The 18,670-nt window shown below is 40.2% G+C and overlaps 1 protein-coding gene across 1 annotated transcript in view; it reads right to left on the reverse strand.

Moving 5' to 3' along the window:
- The window catches only part of KCNIP1 (potassium voltage-gated channel interacting protein 1), a 374,244-nt gene extending 363,872 nt beyond the window's left edge, over positions 1-10,372 (reverse strand). The window contains exon 1 of the mRNA XM_065849184.2: positions 9,601-10,372. Within this exon, the coding sequence (XP_065705256.1) occupies positions 9,601-9,688 (88 nt within the window). The 5' untranslated portion in view covers positions 9,689-10,372. The remainder of the gene's footprint in view (positions 1-9,600) is intronic.
- Between the last annotated feature and the right edge of the window lie 8,298 nt (positions 10,373-18,670).

Raw genomic sequence — 18,670 nt, forward strand, 5'->3', positions numbered from 1 at the left:
TACTTATCAGGCATATTATTCTTTTCCTGGGATAACATTTACAAAACCTCACCACCAGGAAATGGCACATTAATTTTACCCTGCAGCATCCTGCCTTCCCACGGCTGCACTGTGGATTACATTTATGCACTGCTTTTATTCCTTGAACCTCAAACTGTTTCTCATGGAACAAGTGATAAAATTCCTTTTAGGGCATCAGCATAAACACACAATTCAACAATTGAGAGGCTTGCATGCAATCATTTTTAGAGCCAAGAGAAAAACTCCGGGCATTTATGAGTTTCCCTAAAACAGATAACCTAAAGAACTCTTACTCCCCACATACATGTTACAGATAGGGGATTAAAAAAGTTTGTGTGTGTGTGTGTGTGTGTACATATATATATATATATATATATATATATATATATATAGTCAATACACCACAGCAAACAGACTTTAAGTAGGAAATTGAGAAGTCTATTTCACTTTTAATGCTTTTGTCAGTTTTATGTTTACTTAGCTCTCCCACAGTTTTATGTTTGGAAATGTGGTTTTCCTTTCTGTTGACCTCCTCTTAGACTGAATCCAGATGGTTTTTACTCAGTTTTAATCAACATTCAGCTACAGTTTTACTACTTCAAGATGATGTGGCAAGAGCCATATTTTATAGTATTAAGCTAAACATTTTGATGAAGATCATCTCATGCTTATTCCTCTAAAGTAATGTTTATCTTTACCAAAATATAAATGATAAAAATCCCACACAGTCTTTATTCCCAGTTTATTCCAGGAACTGCATGCAATAGCTGGAATGTGGATGGACTATCAGAGGCTGCTGCTGATGAAAACTGTCCCGAGCTTTACTGTGCAGTAGTAATGGTGCTTTTTCATGGGTGACCATGAGGAGCCATGAAGGTAAAAGGCAACTGCCAGACTGTACCTCTCTAAGCATTGCTATCTATGATTACACTATTCTTGGAAAGACAGATGATCTGTGTTTATCATTTATTATCACTAAAGCAGATACTCAAATTGTTAACAGCAACTCGTGTGTGAATAGTTAAAGTGTACATATTTCAACAGATAACCTGTTCAGATCTCAAGATTTTAATCTATGCAATTTGTCTTCCTGTTCCCCATATCACACGGTAATACTGGGAATTAAGAGAATAGGAATTCATTGGCTCGCTAAACTAAACGCAAAGCTCACAAAGTTCCACTGCGCCTCCCCAGAGGACACCTGATGGACACCAGAAGCAAGATCCCATGGGCCTCATCATTCCCTTTTCTGAGCCCCATCAGCACCACAGACAAATCAGGAAAACTGCTGTCGAGTTGTGAACTAGCGGGAGGAGTGAAAAACACACACAAGGAGCACTTACTTAACTGGAATACTCCCTCCCAAACATCATCCTCCATTATCATCTTTCTAAATGGACATACACAAACACTTAAAAGATAGAATGATATGCCCAGGAGTGTGGTTTTCCCAGGTGCCTGTTCTTGATTTCATTTGTAACCAACACACATTTCTAATTTAGGATGAATAAGGTACTTGATACTATTGGGAATTGTTGCCTTAAACACAAAGCATCATGCAACACATTCACCTGAGGCATGAAACATTTTGGGAGTAAAATCCACAGGTAAACCTATATTTATTAAAAAATAAATGCCATTTCTACCAAAACTATGAGGGTATAGACAAAAAAAAAAAAAAAAAAAAAAAGAACCCCAAATCAGAACCTGTCACCCTCAGCAGCAAATCATACGGAAACAGAGCCAAACCAAAGACATTTTTAAAACTGTATTTTTTGAAGGCAAACACCCTTTATTGCAAGGTCTGATAACATAAAAGAACAATTTCAGGCAAGCAAAGTATCGCATAATTTACGTTGTATTCAGGTGAGTTTCTATGCAAGTAAGGCTGGATCCACAGGGGCAAATAAGTAACACACTTCTCTGGATCCTGACTTTGAAGTCCACTCCTGCTGGTCACCCTGTGCCCAGTCAGCCAGTGGAGATTTTCAAAGTGTGACAGTAAGAAGCCCATAAAGAAGAGGAAAATGGCCTGGCCTCATTAGCAAGAAAGCTACAAGAGGGTCAGAGAAAGGCAGAGCAGTCCCCGGCGGTCAGCGCATCCACCACACATGCATTCCAGGTCTGAATCGCTGCTATCTAATCAGCTCCATGAACTGGAGCAGCTTCAGCAGAACAGCTCAACCCAAACCCCACTCCTACCTGACCTAATTCCACAGATGACCTTGGCTGTTGAGTTGAGTAATTCTTTCTGGGATTCAGATTTCCATGAGGGCATCAAAAACCTTTGTTCAGAGTTGATGTGATTTTCCTCGCACTTACCAGCAGCTTTGGCACATCTGTTCATCACTAGAAGATCAATGAAGCAGACAAGAGTTTGAGAACCTCCACATTATCTGCTTTTCTATGTAGATTTAGCCTTCTACATGCTTCAGAGCCCGAGTTTGGAAAGCAATTTCAGTATAAGATAGTTGCTGTTCCACCAAGTCAAACACACTGTAGTTCCTTCACAATGGAAATTTGTTCATCATGTCCTTCCATTACTCAGTTTAAACATGAAGCTTGCTGAAATAATACAGAAACAAACATCTATTCTTTCAGCTACAAGAAGTCACAAATGGGAAAAGAAAGCACCATCATACCATGCAACATAAGGAAAAATATCGTACCATTACTGCACATCTGAAAGGCAAATTTACCTAAAAGTTGGTGGTGCCACTCAAAATTTCAAAAGCAGGCAAGTTAAACACGTGCTCTTTACTAGATTCATTTTAAATGCTTGGGACAATTTTCAGATCGCAGTAGATTAAAACTGTATTAACTTTTGCTAGATGCAATTATGTAAATTATATAACAAGGTTTTATTTTTACACTCTCAAAACTCTATTTTGGCTTTACAAGATGAGCACCTCCGCAAGCCTGTAGCAGCGATTTCTCTCTCACTCTATAGTGTAAGTCTACTGTACCAGGTCTCTCATTTATAAAAGAAAGCATTTATCTCTCTTATTTTAAACCTCAGACTACTTCGCTTCTAGTTATCAGCATTAAATGTACTCCACCCACATGCCCTGCAAGCCAAATGTTGTGAAACAGTCATTACTGAGAACGAAATTAGAAGTTGAAGCCAGCTGAGGAGTGAAAGTCAAATTATATATGCATGCTATTGGTTTTTAGTAAAGCTGTGCAAATGTGGAAGAAGTTGGCCATGAATATTCATTTCAATTACATCACGAGCTTAAATGCTGCCATAGTTAAACCCTTCCCGTGCCTGCTTTCCATTACATTACCATTTATGAGATTTACTAGTCATATTATGGCAGCAAAGACCCAAGAACAGGAATCCCACAGATACCATCATAACTAAGAGTCAGGACAGAATTTCATGTGTATCCCTAAGAATGAGATTCCTGCTCAGGAAACCAGTTATTTTTACCAGGCACCCAGCATGGAGCAGAAACACCAGAGCATGTTTTGTTGTTTGCACCAAGGTGATCAACATCTCAAAACATTCTACAGACCTGGAATAATTCATAAAAAATGCATATAGACTATAGCCCTAAACAGAGTGAAATTGCAGCTCAAGACTAGTTTCTGAGCATAGAAAAGACAGACCTCTGTAACCTTATAGTTACCCTTTAGTATTGCACTATTGGAAATAACTTACTGGAGATAAAACTACATCTTCAAATTACAGTTCATGTGCTAATTTAAGTGAATTTTAGGATGATTTAGTCCATGCTACTATCCACTATCCAAGTCAAGCCATCTTCAAGAGTTATCCATTTACACTTAAATCCATCCATTAGGTGAACAGTAATAGGGTCAATTAGGTCAAACTATACTGTAATGTGTTCAATTCACACCATTTAAATGGCAAAATTTATTTAGCAAATTAGCATATCAATTAGCATATCAATCTAGCTACAGCGTGGGTATAAATGCCTTAGCCCATTTGCCAGCAACATAATTCTTGTCTAACGCACTGGTTATGAAAAAGGAAAAAAAAAAAAAGCAAGAAAAAACCCACAACACACACACCCCACACACAAACAAACCAACAACAACAAACCCAAACGATAACAACAACCACCAACCCAATCCACCAAAAACCTAAAAATCCCCCCCCACTCAGGATACCAAACTTTCCTAAGTCGTTCCAATGCTATAGAATCTAACATTATGACTTCATTGTTTTTTCCTTTTGTTTTAAATTAACCTGCAGACTAATTCATCAATTATGCAACATAATAATTACCATTAAAAACCCCAAACTACACATATTTTGTCTAGAGAAAGTCTATTACTATGGTCTTGAATACAGGTTTAGAAAGTTTAAGTGATATGCTTTGTATTTTTCAAACATGTTCAGAATAAAAATATTGCAGCTGTTACACCTATTGTCATTAGTTTAGATGACAGAAGAGAACCTGACTATCTAACTACACCTAAGATTCCACAATATTCCTGGCTATCAGACACAACTTAGACACGTTTATTGCAAAACACCATTAAAAACCTTCCTCAATAGTTTCCCAGAAGAAAATATTTTGGTTTTTGAATAAGTAACATCACATACTTATCTTTTGGGATACACTGCTGCAAACAATTAAGTTCTTAATAAGTTTCTAGCACACACAGCTAGCCATACATTTGCAGAGGTATTATTTTCTACAAGCAAAGGTTTATAAAGAGATTTAAAAGGAAGACTAGAGTATTAGCACCTCTTCTCACTCTCAGTTCTTAAAATCCACCTCAGTCCTGATGAAAGACAGAAGCGGAATGCACATTCATACATTCAGATTGCTCAGGTAGTGCAGCCCTCATAGAAAAGATATTTATTTGCAGTTCATTTTTCATAGACATACAAACGTGTAACATGCCAAACACAGGTAAATTTTGCTAAGTGGCTCAAAGATGCGAGGATTCATCAGTATGAGGAAAATATCACTGGGTATGCCTGGTTTTTAAAAAGCAAAATAAAACCAGACACACCATGCAGGGATCTCTCCCCGCCATGCAATGGATTTGGAGAATTTCACTGCACAGAGTCAGGATCAGGTGCCGGACTGCGGGCTCTTCTCCAGAACACGCAGTGGAGACAGTGATTCTGCCCCTCTCTAACTGGGGCTTTCCACACGGACAAACTCTATCCCCACTCTGTAAAAGCATGTTATTCACCTGCCTTCTGTAACCACTTTCCTTATTAAAGAACATTTAAAACACTCAGAAAAGTTTTACTAAAAGAGAACTGACACGTAAGAGCTTTTACAAGAGCCCTCTGAATCACAGGGTCTCTAAATTTCAAGGCAGTAACCAGAATTCAAAGGGTGAAGGTGGGCTACACAGCAGCAGGAGAATCAAAACATGTTTATTTGTCACACAGGTGCAGAACTGTGGCATGAGCTGAACAACTGCAAGGAATCTTCCTGCATCTTTAGAGCATCAAGCAACATTTACCCTACCCCTGCATTTTCAGAGGCTGGAGTCAGGAACACAAACCTGATGCAGTGGCAACAAGCTCCAAAGGCGCAAGGGTGACCTGTACTGAGAGGAGACAGAGCCTGTGTGGGACTAAACGGGACTTTGCACTTTCCTTACCAGCTCACAGACCATCTCAGAAGACTTGGTATAATTTGGATTCACAAAGAAACAGCAAACCAGAACACAGTGCTGGGAAACATTTAGAATACTTTTCTTGCATGCTGGGGAAGGCTACAGGGAAAGCAAGATGTTTGAAGACTTTATCACTGCAGTGAAACAGATAATTAGGCAATTAAAACTATGAAAAGCAGACAAATTACCAGTTCCAGATGAAATGCACTGCAGAACAGAGATGGGAGAAGCAAGAAAACGGAAACAAGGGCTTTGGCAAGCATTTTAATATCACAACTAGAAGAGGGGCACCTCAGGAGCAAAGGTGAAAGGGTTGTTAATTTGCAGTAGCTTATCTTCTGCAACGGAACATTTTGAAGGAGTTGGTCCCTAAAATAATCTTGCTTTTCTTGCACTGATAATTAGAACACATTAATAGAAATCCAAGAGGTCTCATTCCAGCTTCATTTTCAGTCACTCAGCAAGGCCCCTGTACTAGGTTTTTAAACAACATCAGCAATATCTTCACACACACACAGGCTTGTTTAATCATTCTGCTCAACAGAAAACCCCAAACTCATTCTTACCACCCATACTTGATCCCAGGGCAAGAAGGATGAACCACTACTTCATGCACCACAGAAGAGGTAACATAAAAGAACACTCAAACCTTACATAAAACATCTTCCCCCCCGCCTCACCGGAGGTAACTTTGGTGAAGGTGCTTTTGCTCGCACGTTGTCCATCACCACACACTTCCAAGAGCCTTTCCAGGTCTCTCCCCTGCAGGTGCTGGACCCCATCCAAACAATGAAAGAGAATAAAGGAGTTATTCTGCTCCCCCCAGCTGTAAGGGGGCACACTTCTCCAGGCACATGGTCTATAATATATGTATCTCACCACCCAGAGCTCTTGGTGGCTGAGGACTTCCTCCACATAGCAGCAGAGGTCTCTGCTCTGCTACCAAGGTTTCCCAAACAAGAACACACTACAAGGAAAGCTGGTGAAATTTGCTAGTCCAGCTCTGCAGAGGTACCAGCTATGAACTTCCTGGCTTTACAACTTCATAGATTTAAACTGGGACATACAGAACAGGCTGGCAAACACACAGAAGTACCAGGTGTGTCTCTTCCCTTACTGCTGACTGTGAAGAGAGGCAGCTGTCCCATCACACCCTGTTGCAAAGGAAGGTTTTCACAGCTACAGCTCAGACAGCCTCATTTTATTATTGTAAATAATCAAGTGGAAAGAAAAATATTATTATTAAGACAAGCAGAAGCCATATGGCACAACTAAGAAGTCCACAGTTCAATGAGATGCAATATCTCCCACCACAGTAACCCTCAGAACGACTAAGAAAATGAATCCTGTGCCTCCCCAAGCATTTTCCTTGTAGAGTGTTTCAAGTTAAAATACCAACCAAACATACACCCAAAAAACAACCCCCACACAAATAACACATTAAACAGTAAGAAAGAAATGAGACAGGAGTGGAATGGGATGGAGAACACAGGAGATATGCTTGAATATTCGAGAGCACATATACAGTGTAAGTTAGAAATACCATAATGATAGCAATATACAACAGTTTATATTTCTTTGCTTTAAATGCAGAAGCTTCAGTAAAATAAATACTAAACAATAAGCTCTGGAATAAATGTGCATACTTCAACATTTTGAATTCAACACTCCTGAGAAATATTTCTAGTCATTTTCTTTCTAGTTATGAGTGTCATAGGTAATGATACAGAAATATTTATTTTAATTATAGGAGGTCTTTGATATCTATGCAACAAACTCATTCACGTGGTTTATTCCTTCCTAAATCTGGTTCTTCCAGTTCAAAACTCAAGCAGCTGAGCAAGGAAAAAAAGTTTATCCGAGTTTTAAATTCTTTGAATCCTAGGAAGCCGCTCTTATCTAATCCAAGCACCTTGAAATGAGGCACTGCCACTGGAAAGGCGTGGGTAAAACTGTATGATACTGTTTTCTTGGCTGTAAAGACAATGATAGCGCAACACTGGCATCTTTCAGAAGGAAAGGAGGGGGGGGACACCGAGCCTTGAACATGTTATACTCTAATGTCTAGCTCTCTGTATAGTATTATTCTGATGTCAGACTCAAATATTGATGCAACCCTTTGCCAAAGTAGAGGCACAAGGACTGCTTGAAAACTCCTTGTTAGATGAACTGACAAGCACATGGGGAAATGCCACCAGAACACAGGTTTCCCCTTGTCTTGAGGGGAGCTCAAGCAAACAGAACAAAGTTTATTGTCAATCATTTGTAAATATAGCAGGGTACACCCTATGTTCCATTATCTCCTAAAAAAACCCATAAAATACACCAAACACACGACACTGATGTGCTGTAGAGGACAAGGTCTTGCAGACAGCATCCTCCCACTACTTTCTCTTCCCTACCACAAAAATAAGAAATATATTCCACTGTATTTTCTTCTGTGAATTTCTCTTTTGTTTTTAATATTAAAGAGACATCCTAGCATTAATCACAAATTATACCCAACATCTGAAAGCTCTTTTCTATGACAGACATTTACAAGTTTTTAATCTCTCCTCTGCTGGTGTTTGACAGCCTCTAGATGACAGAGGTGGAAAAAAAAAAGTGGAAAAAGAATAATTAAATACAAGAAGATGCCATTTTAAACCAATCTCGATTATAAAAACAACCAGTCTGTCCAGTATTCTTAACATGAAACAAACATTTCCTCACACAGATTTCTTTCGAAAGCCAGTAAGGTTAATGTGAGAAAGCTGTCTTGGAACTACGTTTCTCTTCTAGAGAAACAGATCTAATAAGTTTCCCCAGTTTCTGTAGAAGGAAGCTGCACTGGACAGTTCTTGACACTTTCACATTTACTATTGTAAAAGTAATCTCAGACTCCTTTAGTTTATTCTAAGAACATCTTAAATGTTACAATTCACGCAGGAGCTCACATGCTCCCAACAGCAAATGCAGCTACATACCTCAGAGGATTCTAAACTTAACTGAAAAAACAAATAACCTATTTTGCTCCTTCACTATGAACACATTAAAAAAAAGCTTAAGACTTCATATTTAAATTAAACACATCATAACAGAGGCTCTTCAACCTTACACAAATCTCTCCGCTAATCATTTAGTCTAAACTGTATTATCAGTTCCAAAAATCACACCCCATCCAATCAAACACACACAAAACTTGGAGAAGTCTGACTCTCACTTGAACATTGTCCACATTTCAAAAGGTGAACAGCAGTCAGGTATAACATTGTTTAATATAGCCAGAAGTTCCCAAACTGATCACCAATACTCATTTAATCAGCTGCCATAGGTGGTGCTGAGAAGCATCATTATGAAAGGAATGACCAACAAAAATAAGGTAACAACTTACCTCTGTGCACCATCACAGGAACTATTAGATTTACAAAGAACAGAAGATTTATTTTGTTAACTGTTTGATTTTAGTGAAGAGGACAGCAGTAGGAAGTTTGGTACTGTTCCACCTGCTCATGTTAAGGCACATAGGGGACAGGTGACAAACAAAATGTAGATAAATGGAAGGTACTCAAATGCATGCCACAAGCAGCGACCTAGATTTTGAACTAAAGTACACACATGCTTCAAACAAAACCAGTAATGTAAAAACGACACAGAGAAGTACTGATTACTGACAGTTACGAAGCCTTTAAATTTTTAAAGCTGCACATCAATTGCTTTCAGAAACGCATCTCCAAAATAGCCCAGTTTAGTTGTGAACTATAGCAAATAGACAAATACAGGTTATAAACTGCACAAGTTAGAAACAACTGCATAAGGCTTTACAGCACAGCTCCAGCCTTCACTGCACAGAGCAACTTACATCAAAGCAGCCAATTCCCAAAATTAAACCAGAACACCTCAGAAGAGACAACAATAAAGGGCTACAAAACTCTCCCCGCAAAGCTAACAGTACAGAACAGCATGAACTGAAATGTTTTCTTTCACCTTTGCTGAGAGTGCCTGTGATGAGCTTAAAAACCGTCTGGGCAAATTTGACGATCCCGTGCTTGCATCTCTTCGAACAGCCGCTCATGGTTCAAACGTGCAGAAAAGGCTTTTCTCTCTTACAAAGTCCAGAAGTAACAATAAAATAATTTTAAAAAGCGAGTCCTTGATAGAGTTGAGCCGGCAGCCTGTGCAGAGCACAGAACTCCGCTCCAGGCAGCGAGCCCCAGGCTCTGCACCAAGCTTTGCCTCTCCGAAGCAGAGGAGCAATTTGCATCCCCCTTTTTATTGTTAAAGGCACAGCTCTCCCCGTCAGCCTCCCGGCGGGGGCTGCACACCCATGTCGCGATAGCCTGCTGGAAGTCGCTGAGCACCAGCACCCCAGGGAAGGAGCGGTTCGCGTCCCCAGGCTGTGCAGGCTGCTAATGCAGCGATTAACGCCGGAGTCACAGGGTGGCGGCCGCTGCGAACAAAAGCAGCTGCTGCTTGAAGACCGTTTTCCTGATGCTCTTTTCCTGCTGATTTCAATTAAGTTGTCAATTTTACTCTCATCAGGACCAAGGGATCCTAAAAATAACACTTTTTTTTTTTTTTTTTTAAATTCTACCAACACTGTACTCACACTTTGCATGTAGAAGGCTGCAGAGTATTCCCTCACAAAACCTGTTAGAAGTAGGAAAGCAAAGCTGTGCCCAGAAAAAAGTCTCTTGTCTTTTAATTTTACCAGCTAAGATGCTGCTCAGCTGGTTATTTGCTCAGCACTGAAGAATGTGCCTCCTATGGGGCTCACACTCACACCTCTGTGCAACCAGGGCTGTTCCACACCTTTACTTTTTGTGCTGTACTTCACGTTGTGCTCATCCGATGTTCGCAAGGCTCCCTCTTACTGTACAATGTGTTTATCCCCTAGCAACAGCCACAGCTCTGGCTTCTCCAGTTCACTCAATTATTTCTGCGTGCCTGGAATACTCTCCATAAAGCAGCCAAGTGGAGGTGCCTCAGAGCTTCTGACCCCACCTGAGTGCTAGGTAGAGTACAGCAGCTATCTTCAGGTTTTAATTCACATGGAAGACCTTTCAGATATTTTTAAACAACTCCGAAAATGCAGTATTTGCTTGTCCTGGGGTGAGTTACAAAGCAGATTACCTCAGGCTTGTGCTCACATCCAGCTGCCACTCGTTAGATGACTTGATCGGCCCTGTCTTTAACGAAGCCACCTGGAGCCAGTCATCACCTCCAAGCAGCAACAACTGAGTTATCTGCATTTACTGAGGAAAAAAGCACAACAAACAGCTTTTCACTTCAGGGAACAACGATAATCCCCTTCACTCAGGGAGCACTAAACTGCTTTACAGTATAATTTACACTCCTCTCAGGCAAAATTCTGGGCTTTGCCAAGCGGTTCACCTTGCTGTGAGACAGGCGACTGTCCCTCCCGACTGGAAGCGCCCTCATCCCCTCATCACCTCCTCCTCAGGCAGGGAGCCACCGAGCACTGCTCCAAGAGGCTTCCGCCGCCTCTTTTTACCTCAGAAAAAGGTACTTCAGCACATAAAAAGAAATGTACAGACAATTTGACTTTAATTATCCCTGAGCTGAGCTGTCAGCCACAGGATATTTTGCTGCCCACTGACTTCCAATGAGTTGCCTCTAGCCTTCAACACCTAACACTCAATTTCTGGGTTTATTTGTCTGTTTTGCCAGGTTTAACAGTCCCCAGCTGAAAAGTTTAAAATATATATATATATATATCTCTAAGGAAATGTTCTGTACATGGCAGATGCAAGCTCATGAAGATGGGTGGCCCAGGGCAGGTGAGGTGGCGGGAAAGCTCCAGCCAGCCCCACACAGACATTCCCTGCAGCTCCAGCTCTGTCTTGGGGTTGTGCTCCCACACAACCTTTCAGGTAAATTTTTCTGTAAGTTCCTCATAAGGCAGAGGAGGCGAACAGGGCTCCTGCTGCCTCCCGCTCCTCCCCACCTGGATTTCAGCAAATACCGAAAGGTGTGTGGTTCCTGACACTGTCACCTCCACACATCACAGAGCCTTTGTTATATATAACATGAGTTCGCCCATTTCACAGATGAATGGGAAACTGACACAGAGATCAAATACGTTCCTGACCACTGTTAGAAATACAGGGCTGAGTAGAGGGTGGTAGATGAGTTTAATTTGTAAAATTATATTTCTTCACCCCACACCATGGATTTCTAACCGTTAAGGTAAACAGTACAGGGTGATGTGAGGATGGAGGGCAGGAAAATATGAAGGTATTTGCAGGGAGGGCAGCAGCAAGACCTGGGTTGAAAAAGGCAAGAACCACTTCTTTGGATCATTTTCGGCTTGATAACCTTGGCTGACAACACAAAATTAATCAATAGATTTGTGGAAAACACAGTGCTAAGTAACTCCTTCATAAAGCTATCTCCAAGGGTGTCCTCTATTCCCAGAGATCCAATTCAAAGTTGGAAATGTGATTCTTCAAAAGAAAAAAATAAATTATAATACGGCAGTAAAATGTCAATAGGGAAATCAAGGAGTCAGCAGGTTGTTAATTAGTATATCTCTGTGTCAAAATTTTGTAACATGTTTAACTGCATTTATATATGCATCATGATACAATTTGAGAGGGGAAAATGTAGGACAATGGACGTAACAAGTGCTAGGAGCTGTATTACAGGAAGTTATGAAAACTGAGAGGTCTTACATGGTTGGAGAAGGAAACTGTGTTGTGCCCCAGACAGCACTTCAAGCCTCTTTGGCTCTCCAGTTTCACACAGAAAATGAGATTTCCTCTCAGACGTCCACCTGCCTCTTTTGGCCCATATCACACAGGGAAAAATGGGCCACGAGGAATAAAATGTACAGAAGCGTATAGGAGTGGATCATCTTAACCACAGCATTGCAAAAAAGCTGCAGCAGGTTCAATAGAGTAGTGAAGATTTGCAGCCCCATAGCTTAGTGAAAGCTGGAATTAACCAGGCTTCCAGCAGAAGTTTCAGCAGCAAAAAGGCTACCTAAATGAACCCCATAACACTGACAGTCCTAAAAAAAAAATACTTGGGCATAGAAATATGCTGGATGCATTGCTCTGGCATTGAGACAACATGTGAATGTTCCATGACACTGAACTCCTCTGCCCTGTGTCTAGTGTAATGCTAAGGAAATTATTTAGTATTTGTAGAACAGTGACTCCTGAAGTCCCAGCACTCCCTTGTGCTAGGTGTGGCACAAACCTAGCACAAAAAGGATGGTTCCTATTAAAAAATGTTGCAGACAAAGTGTAAGACAGTCAGACAGATAAGGAAGCACAAAGCATGGCCATCATAAGCTGTGGCACAGTCTAACCGTGCTGTCCTGCACCCATTATGAGAAAACAAGCTTTAAAGGCAGGAGGATAATGATGTTTGGTAGATGTTTCCCAACTGCAAGGGCCAGTGTAACAGAAAGTGCAGGGCTGCTTACTTGAAGTTCAGCATATTGAAAAATCAGGACTGGCTATAATTGCTGTTTTGAGGTAGAAATCAGCCCTCTGAAAGAGCGAATGAGACTGCATGGAAGATACTGAACATTAAGGGCCTCAAATTACTGCTGTTACCTGTGGGAAAGTACAAAGGCGGCTTATTCTGCTGGAAGGCAAATGTAGACAGTATTCAGTAAATGACTGAACATTTGAGAAACAAAGGTATTATGTCCTGTTTCAGCTTTTTTATAATGGCCATTTCAGACAATGAGTATAGACAGTATTTCTATATATTACTGTATTTCTAGAAGACTAAGGGGGTCAGTCAAAGGTAGAGAGGCATACAAAAGAAAGGTTTATCAAAGGCAAGTTTGCGATGCAGGGGAAGGTATTTTTCCCTGAAGGTTTTGATATAATAAACTCCAAAATAATACAGAATATGCCCTCTAATTTTTTGTACATGGATTTTCAGCCTGCTTAATAAGGGACTACAGTAGTTACACAACATTCAGAAATGTAACTGGTGCACTCACACCCTGGCTTAGTTTAATTTTCTGCATGTAAAATCTGAGAACACTACATAACAAGTTAATTGTCATCCCAAAGAGATACAAAAGTACATTGTAGGAAATTGTTCTTTCCTAATTTGCTATTCAGGATCACAGTGTGGGTGGAGAAGAGGTGAAAAAATTCTCTGAGTGTGTGAGACTTGTATGAGCTAAGTTCAACCAGGGGGTCAGCCAGTACGGTTTCCACTGACATCAAAGACCGTTAAACCTATTTGCATCAGGATAAAGTTTAATCCCTTAACTTGAAAGCACACAGCGAATGCTCAAGAGTAATCTCTGGAATAAGTATGAACAGAGTGTGAACTTGGATGCCCTGCTTTCTTACAGTCCTCTCCAGCATAAAGGGAATATCCCTATTTTTCTGTGGGTACATTAGGTTGGAAAGAGCAATTTCAGAGCTAACTGCTGCCAAGGGTGTCAGGGCACAGCACTCATGTTACCTAGTTCATCCCACTGACATTGTCATCATGCTGTGGAAGCCAAAAAGGCAAAGGCCATGGTGGCTGGGATCCATCAGAGATCCTGTGTACTGTCAGAGAATACAATCTGGTATTTATATATTTTTTTTTGAATGTTCTTTTCCTAAGTTTTTGCTACTTGGGATTGTGGGAGGCAATTATCACCTAGTTGGGTATTTGGTCGGGTCTATTCTTTTATCTGGCTGCAGAAAGACTTTTGCAGGGAAGCCAGAAAGTTCTCACCCTAAGAAGTATAATGCAAGTCATTCCTTTTCCCTGTGGCTTGGGGAAGTGTGTCATGGCAGAAACTACCTCCTCTCAAAATCCTTCCAATAATTTGTGTTCTTAGGAAGTTTTTCCATGTAGGTATGATGCACTGTTACATGAAGTAAGAAAGAGCAGGATCTTTCCTCCTGCGCTGGATATTGTTTTCAGTCTCCACATATTCATCTTTAGCCAGGTGGTACCTTATGTTCCTGATTGTCAAAGCTGGAGACTTGACTGGAGCATTCTAGAGATTCCTGCCCAGCCTGTGCACCCAGCTCTGCTTCCCAGCGAGGAGAGGCATGGAAACACATGATATGCACTGAGTCTCACCCAGACGTGGATGTGGAGAGGTGCCAGGTGTTCTCTTAGGTCCACAAGTGCTATCACAGACATATTATCTTCATTGCACTCCCAAAGGGACAGCTGTCTCAGGATAGACCATTAATAACCTGTCAATAATCTGTCTGGAAGCAAATCTAGCAAGTACAGACAATTGTTCCTACAAGCCTAATTTCCTCTAGATTTGAGGTAACCTAGCACATCAAGAATTATAGCTTTATTGGCCCCTAAGAAAAGCACGACTTCAAGGAATAGCTTTGAAAGTTGATCTACTTAAAATGAAGAACTGACACCTCACTTGAATACAGGTAGACTGTGTGGTGGAGCTCTCAGCATGCCGTATCCCATGCCATTATTATCTGCAATAATACCAGTGTTAATATTGAGCATTTTCCATGTATAGAAATACAAATACATTAGACTCCCAATGAAGTATGTATTAATATTTGTTTTTCAAATGTGGTAAACTAATATATAGCCAGATGGACTGACCTGCCTATGATTACCAAGAACAAAGCAGCAGCAAGTTTAGAATCAGCATCTCCTTTGCACCAGTCTGGCAGTTCAGCAGCAGCATCCCACTCCTGATTTTCTCTTCTCCACTGGTTTCTGGCACAGCTGCCAGGCTGATAATGGCCATACTGCATTTTCATTCGCTCTGTAATTCCAACTAACAGTATCAGTCAGAGCCTCAGGAACATCACATGGAGACTTCCTCATCATTATAGAACTTGTGCTTTTTTTGTGGCACAATAGTTATCTCTAGACTCAGGCAGCATTCCTCACTGGAGAGGAATGTATATAGAAAGCATCACATCAGTATTTTCCACAAACTCTCCACTCAAATTGGATCATCTGTTTATTTAATATCCCATCTGTCAAGCATGACTAATTGTTTATTTATACAGAAATCTAGGGGAAGAATGGGTGCTTATGAAAAAGCACACACACTAAAATGGGCTTTTTAAAGTACAAATGAGAAACTAAGAGAATCAAGGTTTTGGTACAAAACCTTTTGTCTGAAGTCCAGGCATACATATACAGAGTGCACATAAATTGTGTTACACTTCTGATTTTGGTTTTTTTCCTCCTCAAGAACAGCCTGACGCCTTCCACTTGAAAGTTGCTCCATGCAGATGGCTGACCCCTACCTGTGGAAATCCCCTTTGTCTTCCCTGGAGTTTTGTGCAAATGGTTTTTCCCCACAGAAGAGGCTGAGGCCAGAGCCCGGATCCTTCTTTCCAAGCCCAGTACTTGCCATGCAAACTTCCTGCAGAGAAACAGACTGAAGTTCCAGCACTTGTGAGGTGCCAGCCCTGGACTTCTTTTGGGGTAAGTTTGCCACTCTTGCTAAAATCTACTGGTGACATCATAAATCAGACCGGAATGAGACTGGATACTTTTTCAGACTCTTGAAGAGATTTAATGCAAGGTCTAAAGCAAAAGGTTGCCACACCACATCCCCAAAAATTACACAGAGCTTCTGTCATAAAGAAAACATAAATCTAGCCAAACACTGGTCCCAGTTTCACAGCTCTTGGCTATGAGTCCAGAAAACATTCTAGTGACATGTCTTAGCTTTCCTTAAATCCATCCTTACCACATGTGTGTCCATAGGAGATTAAAAGCAGCAGGAGAAGCAGAGCCACACAGAGGCTCCAAAGAAATGTTCCACTTGGAAATGAATCCTACTCAGCAGATAGAAACTTGATAGTTTAACATACAAAATGCACACTTGGGCCATGCTTCCAGCAGTGAGATGATGTTGGTATTTTAATGAGGTCCTGCTTGACTTCCAACCTTAGCCCTGTATTCTCAGGAAAGTTGCGGCATGGAGAGGGGTTAGACACATTCCTCCTTTGTTCTGTCATTCAAACTCAATCACAGTTTGCTTGACCGTAAGTAAGGACAGAGATACTACTTGGCAAATACAGATTGCTCAGAGAGCAAACAGCACACACTGAGCACAGCGATTATAGTCAGCTTGTAAATCTGGAAGTGGGGAAAGAGTGGTAATGATCTTGCCCTTGTTAGTGGGAGATGAAGGCAGCTTTTTACAGGAAGACATTCACCATTCAGAAAAAAAAAACATCTAGTCTGAAGGCAAGAGATTTACTTTTCATAAGTAAGTGTGTAGGCTCCATGGATAAGTCAGCCTTGGCAGAGGGGATTACAGAGGACCAAAGTAGGAAAAAAAAAACCAAACCCAAACCACTGTGCTTCCCTTCACTTTGTTGGCAATAATTTATCAAAGGGATGTCCAGACTGGTAGGCTGGGAGTGTTAATGTTGAATCAATGGCTGCTCTTATGCCTCCCAGCTCCAATATCATGGAAGGACGCACACATTTACTTTTAATTTATAATAGTATCAGAGCACACATGAGCTTGAGCTGTCCCTGGGTGAAGAAGGGGGAATAAAATGGCTAATGCATTAGCTGTGCTTCACTGGCTTAGTAGGACAGGTCAGAAAAAAAAAAACACTGAAATAACCCTGATGAGAACATCAATTGGAAGAACAACTACAGCAATAAGGAGGGCATAGCTCCTTCCAGAGGCACTGTGTCATGGAGTTTCCAAAATGAAATTTCCTCAGCATTTCCATTTCAGGGGAAATTAGAAATATGTTTCCTTCACCCTCCATTCCTCACATACTAGGTTTTCGCTCAAATTTAGGTTAGTTTGCTAAGGCACTCCTTGGTCTGGAACTGACATATACCTTGACTAAAGTATTTTCTTTACATTGCAGTGATTATCTCAGAATTGATCGAAAATACTCTTTCCATTTCTTTTATCTTGTTATGAAATGGATCTAATAACATATGCCTACCTCATACTTATTTTTGGCATCCCAAGAATCTATTTGCCTCAATAAAATAAGGTTTAATGACTTGGCACCTGACGGTTTTAAGGCAAACTGTCTCTATCTTGGTGCAGGCATTATGAAACAAGGTACCTCCAGCCAATCTTCTTTCTGAAGTCAGTAATCTGGTACTGCTTTTTGCATCCTGTCCATTCTTGAGGTGTGGGTGTGTTAATTCATGCAGCAGACACTGAACTTCTCAGAAAGCAGCAAGAGAGATTATATGCTTATACATTTTAATGAGCTATAACAACTTGTTCTAGTTCAGAAAAAATAAATTCTGGTGAAAACAAGAGGACTTACAGAAATGAAGTCATGCAAGATTGGGAACACAGGTCATACTTCCTAACTAAACTCCTTTTACTTTCACCATTTTTTTTTCTTTAGGCACAAAATAACTACTGAACCTACACTTTTGAAGCTATAATTCTTCAGATAAATGAAGGGGATAGCTATACAAAATCAATGTGAAAAAAAGTAAAGCATAAGGACTGTATGCAACAACCAAAATCAATCTATCTAAAACCAATCAATCTAAACATAGCTTTAACAACTCTTAAGCTTTCTTTGTTTTCCTCTTAAGAGAACATCTCCAGCTTATTTTCCTATTTTGTCAAACTTATAAGAGTTTCAAAGTAAAAAATTGACAATGTATTTTTTTTTAGGTTAAAATATTATTTGAACTCTAATAAAAGTATTTTATTGATTTGAAAACTTCAATGTGTATCAATATCTGTCTGATTTTGTGACTAGGTTTATACCCCTTTCAATTACATTTGAGCAGATGTATGTTTATACACACACATCTGAACATGGCTGTTAACAGCTGGATTCTGATAATGGCTAAGTGGCAAATCTCTAATGGATAGAAAGCTATAAATGGCTTTTGGACACAACTACTGTTGAAAGAAATGTGTCATAGTTGCCCTGTGAAGAAGAACCCTGAGACTGTTATACAGAGCAATAAAATTCAATACAGGCTACAATAATGTGATTATGAAATTTGTGAATTTTTAAGTGTCTGTGATATTTATATTTTTTTAAGTTAACATGACTCTTCAAAATTCCACTAATAAAAATATAAATAATAGTTCTAATATTATCTTCTTTAA

Source organism: Patagioenas fasciata, chromosome 14 (assembly GCF_037038585.1).
Source record: "Patagioenas fasciata isolate bPatFas1 chromosome 14, bPatFas1.hap1, whole genome shotgun sequence".
Lineage (NCBI taxonomy): Eukaryota > Metazoa > Chordata > Aves > Columbiformes > Columbidae > Patagioenas > Patagioenas fasciata.